Source organism: Gadus chalcogrammus, chromosome 6, assembly GCF_026213295.1.
Source record: "Gadus chalcogrammus isolate NIFS_2021 chromosome 6, NIFS_Gcha_1.0, whole genome shotgun sequence".
Taxonomy (NCBI): domain Eukaryota; kingdom Metazoa; phylum Chordata; class Actinopteri; order Gadiformes; family Gadidae; genus Gadus; species Gadus chalcogrammus.
This window is the reverse complement of record NC_079417.1, coordinates 12,470,471-12,475,470: the sequence shown is the minus strand read 5'-3', so window position 1 is coordinate 12,475,470 and position 5,000 is coordinate 12,470,471. Positions and strand designations below refer to the sequence as shown.

The 5,000-nt window shown below is 47.4% G+C and overlaps 1 protein-coding gene across 1 annotated transcript in view; it reads right to left on the bottom strand.

The window, feature by feature from the left end:
* rasgrf2b (Ras protein-specific guanine nucleotide-releasing factor 2b) overlaps positions 1-5,000 on the bottom strand; it is a 41,813-nt gene that overhangs the window by 6,790 nt on the left and 30,023 nt on the right. Inside the window, exons 16-18 of the mRNA XM_056591963.1 lie at positions 4,148-4,344; positions 3,848-4,048; positions 2,921-3,070 (exon numbers count right to left, since the gene is read on the bottom strand). Of these exons, the coding sequence (XP_056447938.1) occupies positions 2,921-3,070; positions 3,848-4,048; positions 4,148-4,344 (548 nt within the window). The remainder of the gene's footprint in view (positions 1-2,920; positions 3,071-3,847; positions 4,049-4,147; positions 4,345-5,000) is intronic.

The window sequence follows — 5,000 nt, the reverse complement described above, 5'->3', positions numbered from 1 at the left end:
ACACACACACACACACACACACACACACACACACACACACACACACACACACACACACACACACACACACACACACACACACACACACACACACCCATCCAGACACAAACATACAGATATAGAGAGGCAGACATACACATCCATACAGACACACACATACAGATACAGATGCACACATTCATACAGACACACGTACATGCAGACGCACACAAAGATGGACATGCAACCATATGGACACACACACACAGACACACACACATACGAACGTGCAGAAGCACAGATATCCATACAGACACACACAAATACACAAACCCAAATACACGTGCGAACACTCAGAAACACACACACAAACACACACACACACACACGTACAGACACACACAGACAACCATAGACACCCGAACACATACAGACAACAGAAAGAAAACATCAATATCTTCATTTGCCGTCCTTTACATGATATTTGTCCTTTCATAAATAGAATCCTAAATGCATAATTATGCATTTATTAGCATCTTCTTAATCTTCTGATCCATCAAAATAGCCCTCATCCGAACTCAACATGGGTTGTTTTGTGTTTTAGAAATAGTAAGATTTATTTTGGTCGATCACAGAGGTCAGCAGCTCTGAGCTGCTGTTTGGAGCCAATAAATCTAGTGCCAGCACTCTTCACAAAGTCCCCCCAAGGTAGGTCCCTACAGCCCAAAATCAAAGTGGTGAATTTCACAAAAATTTTAATTCACCACCACTAACTCACTCATAATAAACCCTTCTCCTACAAGCCTCCCTGGTTTGTATCCTTGTTAAAATGTCTGTCCTCAGCCTGCAAAGACCACATGAACATCCACACACACACACACACACACACACACACACACACACACACACACACACACACACACACACACACACACACACACACACACACACACAAACACACAAACACACAAACACACACACGCACACACGTCCGTTACGACTGTGTTGGCCCCTGTACACCAAGGTGTAATCATGTTGTATGGATAAGATGTACAGGGATGACTGCCTGGCCCCGTGTCTCACTGGGCCAGCCGAGGAACACTGTGTGCTCTGCAGAACCCTCTTGGCGGCACACAGCTCCTCAGTGACCCAGGCAATATACTCTAACCGTGAGTCGTGAACCGCTCGCTCCTGCTCCACAGAAGAGCACACACACACACACACACACAAACAAACACACATACAAACACATATTCTCAAGCACACATACACACACGCACACACACAATTACACAAACGCCCACAAATGTAGGCATGCACCTACAAGCACACATATACTCGCCCAGATTCAAACACACATGCACACAAATTAGCACACATACATGCACGCACATACATACAAATACTTAAGTGCACCGTTGGCACATCATCGTCTGCTTTATTGGCAAAGTAGGACTGGAGTCAAGAAATTTGACTCCAGTCTTTCCATGCTCTCAATGTACTCACAAAGAATTAAATAAAATAAGGACAGCAAAGGGCAAATGGGTAAACATTTAACTATTATGTTCAGATATAAATATCTTACTGCTATAATGGCAGACCTGTCGCACCAGTTACTCAAGTTACTCATGTGCGCATGTGCCAAGCAGCCTGCTATGAGGGGCCGCCTGGGACAGAATTCATACTTGGTCTTACACACACTATTATAATCTCGCATATACACCACTATACTCATACACACCCACTATTATACTCCTTTTACATGTATGTATGAGAGTCTATAGTCATGTATGTGAGAGAGTACAGTAGTGTATGTGAGAGAGTATAGTTGGATATGTGAGATAGTATAGTAGTGTATGTGAGAGAGTATAGTAGTGTATGTGAGAGAGTATAGTTGGGTATGTGAGAGAGTATAGTAGTGTATGTGAGAGTGTACAGTAGTGTATGTGAGATAGTATAGTAGTGTATGTGAGAGAGTATAGTTGGGTATGTGAGAGAGTATAGTAGTGTATGTGAGAGAGTATAGTAGTGTATGTGAGAGAGTATATGAGTGTATGTGAGAGAGTATAGTTGTTTATGCAAGAGAATATAGTAGTGTGTGTGAGAGAGAATAGTATTGTGTGTGAGAGAATTTGACCGAAACTGAAGTGAGTTTGATTCCTCAGTTCCTGATTGGCTGACAGAAGAGGCGGTAGCTTCTGGCGCTCAAAATACTGCATTAACAACTATACTCTCTCACACACACTACTATATTCTCTTGCATAAACATATATACTCTCACACACTACTATACTCTCTTGCATAAAAAACTATTCTCTCTCACATACACTCTCTCACATACAATACTATTCTCTCTCAAATACACTACTATACTCTCTTGCATAAAAAACGATTCTCTCTCAAATTCACTACCATACTCTCTCACAAACACTATTATACACTCTCATACATACAGTTAAAAGGAGTATAATAGTGTGTGTATATGATTGTGTGTGTATGAGTATAGTGGTGTATATGCAAATTATAATAGTGTTTGTAAGACCAAGTATGAATTCTGTCCCAGGCGGCTCCTCATAGATTTGTCATCTCCCACACACACACACACACACACACACACACACACACACACACACACACACACACACACACACACACACACACACACACACACACACACACACACACACATATCTACAAACATTCACACACACACTAACACACATATCTTCAAACATTCACACACACACACACAGACACACACACACACACACACACACACACACACACACACACACACACACACACACACACACACACACACACACACACACACACACACACACACATACACACACACACATTCACATATGAACACGAACCCACCCACAAACACACCCAAACACACACAGCGCCCCTTGAGGCAGCGTTGGTGGTTGCTCACCTCCAGGCTGTCTGTAGCGGAGATGACGGGGGGTTGAGGGGGAGCGACACGGGGACATCTCCCCCCCAGCATCGCTGCTCTGAGAGGGCTCCGGTACGGGGGTCCGGGACTCTGGGGTGATCTTGTCCAGCGATGCAGACTCCAGCACGGCTAGTCAGGGAGACATGTGAGAAATGATGGAGTCAGGACGGTGGTCTATATGACAGACAGACAGACAGACAGACAGACAGACAGACAGACAGACAGACAGACAGACAGACAGACAGACAGACAGACGGACGGACGGACGGACGGACGGACGGACGGACGGACAGACAGACAGACAGACAGACAGACAGACAGACAGACAGACTGCTCAATATTTCCCTTCTTGCCATTGGTTGGGTCAAGGCTATATATATCACTATATATTACTACAGTACAGGTAGCATGTCATTTGTGTACTGTACCCCTGCTATGTATTGTCATAAACAGTGAGTCAGCGCTGTAACCATTCAATGTTATGTTATAAACAGTGAGTCAGCGCCGTACCCCTGCTGTGATGTGATGTCATATACAGTGAGTCAGCGCCGTACCCCTGCTGTGATGTCATGTCATAAACAGTGAGTCAGCGCCGTACCCCTGCTGTGATGTCATGTTATAAACAGTGAGTCAGCGCCGTACCCCTGCTGTGATGTCATGTTATAAACAGTGAGTCAGCGCCGTACCCCTGCTGTGATGTCATGTTATAAACAGTGAGTCGGCGCCGTACCCCTGCTGTGATGTCATGTTATAAACAGTGAGTCGGCGCCGTACCCCTGCTGTGATGTCATGTCATAAACAGTGAGTCGGCGCCGTACCCCTGCTGTGATGTCATGTCATAAACAGTGAGTCGGCGCCGTACCCCTGCTGTGATGTCATGTCATAAACAGTGAGTCGGCGCCGTACCCCTGCGGATGCTGCGCCTTAGCTTGCCGCTGAAGGGGTCGATCTTGGGTAGCTCCTCCCCCTCAGGGGTGGTGGAGGCGGGGCCCTGCTCCGGGGAGGCGGACCCCGGGGAGCCCTGGTCCTGTTGGGGCTTGGAGCCGTTGGGCGGAGGGGAGGTGGAGGCGGGGGACAGGGGGGACGTGGTGGGGGTCTGCGGGGTCAGGGGGGTCTGGGGGGTCAGGGGGGTGCCCGAGGACGTGGGGCTGCTGGAGGCGGACTGGGAGGTCTGGTGGGGGTGGTGCTGGTGACTCAGGGGGCTGCCCAGGTCGAGGCCCCCCACGCGGGCGGAGACGGGGGAGTGGAGGGAGAGCTTGCGTGCGGGCACCGGGGAGGAGGTGCGTGAGGTGATGCACAGGGGAGGCGGGGAGGAGAACTTGCGCGCCAGGCGAGGGGACTTGTCGTTGGCGTGCTCGCCGCTTCGGTTGTTCTGATTGGTTGCGAAGAACAGCTCCAAGCTCCTGAGGGGAGAGAGGAGGTAAGGGAATAACGTTGTGAGGCATGAACATGTTGAGGCCGTCAGAGCAACGGTTGCTTAGTGAGAAACTGGACGTCTTTTTATTAAAATATCATGAAATAACGGAAACTTAATATCAATCAGAGAGGACACACACATGCCTTGTGAACATTAGGATAATTAACCTACAATCAAGCCGTACTACAATCCAATCTAAACGCTGTACGTACATAGAATAAATTGGAACATTTGTCAAGCCGCACTGAATTGTAGACCTCTGATCGGCATGAAGGTTACCGCATTGTGTTGTAAGATTACAACATTGCGTTGTAATCCTCAATCTTTGTCGGTCGCCTATCTTTCTGTACAATCACAGATCCACAGAGGCGGCGGTAACAGCTGTCTATTCACACAGGCTTGCAATTCAGCTTGAAAATAGACGAGGAAATTACATTCACCATGAAAAGAAACAGGAATGACAGATGGGAGGGAGAGGACAAAATAAGACTGAAAGGAAGAAAGACACACAGAAAGGCATCAGGCCCTACAGATAAAACATCAAGGAATAGAAGGGTAGGGAGGGACGAGAGGGCTGCAGAGGAAGGACGGAGCCACTAAGAGGACAATAGGGCCGTCAGAGGCTGCCAAAGGGGAACAGCC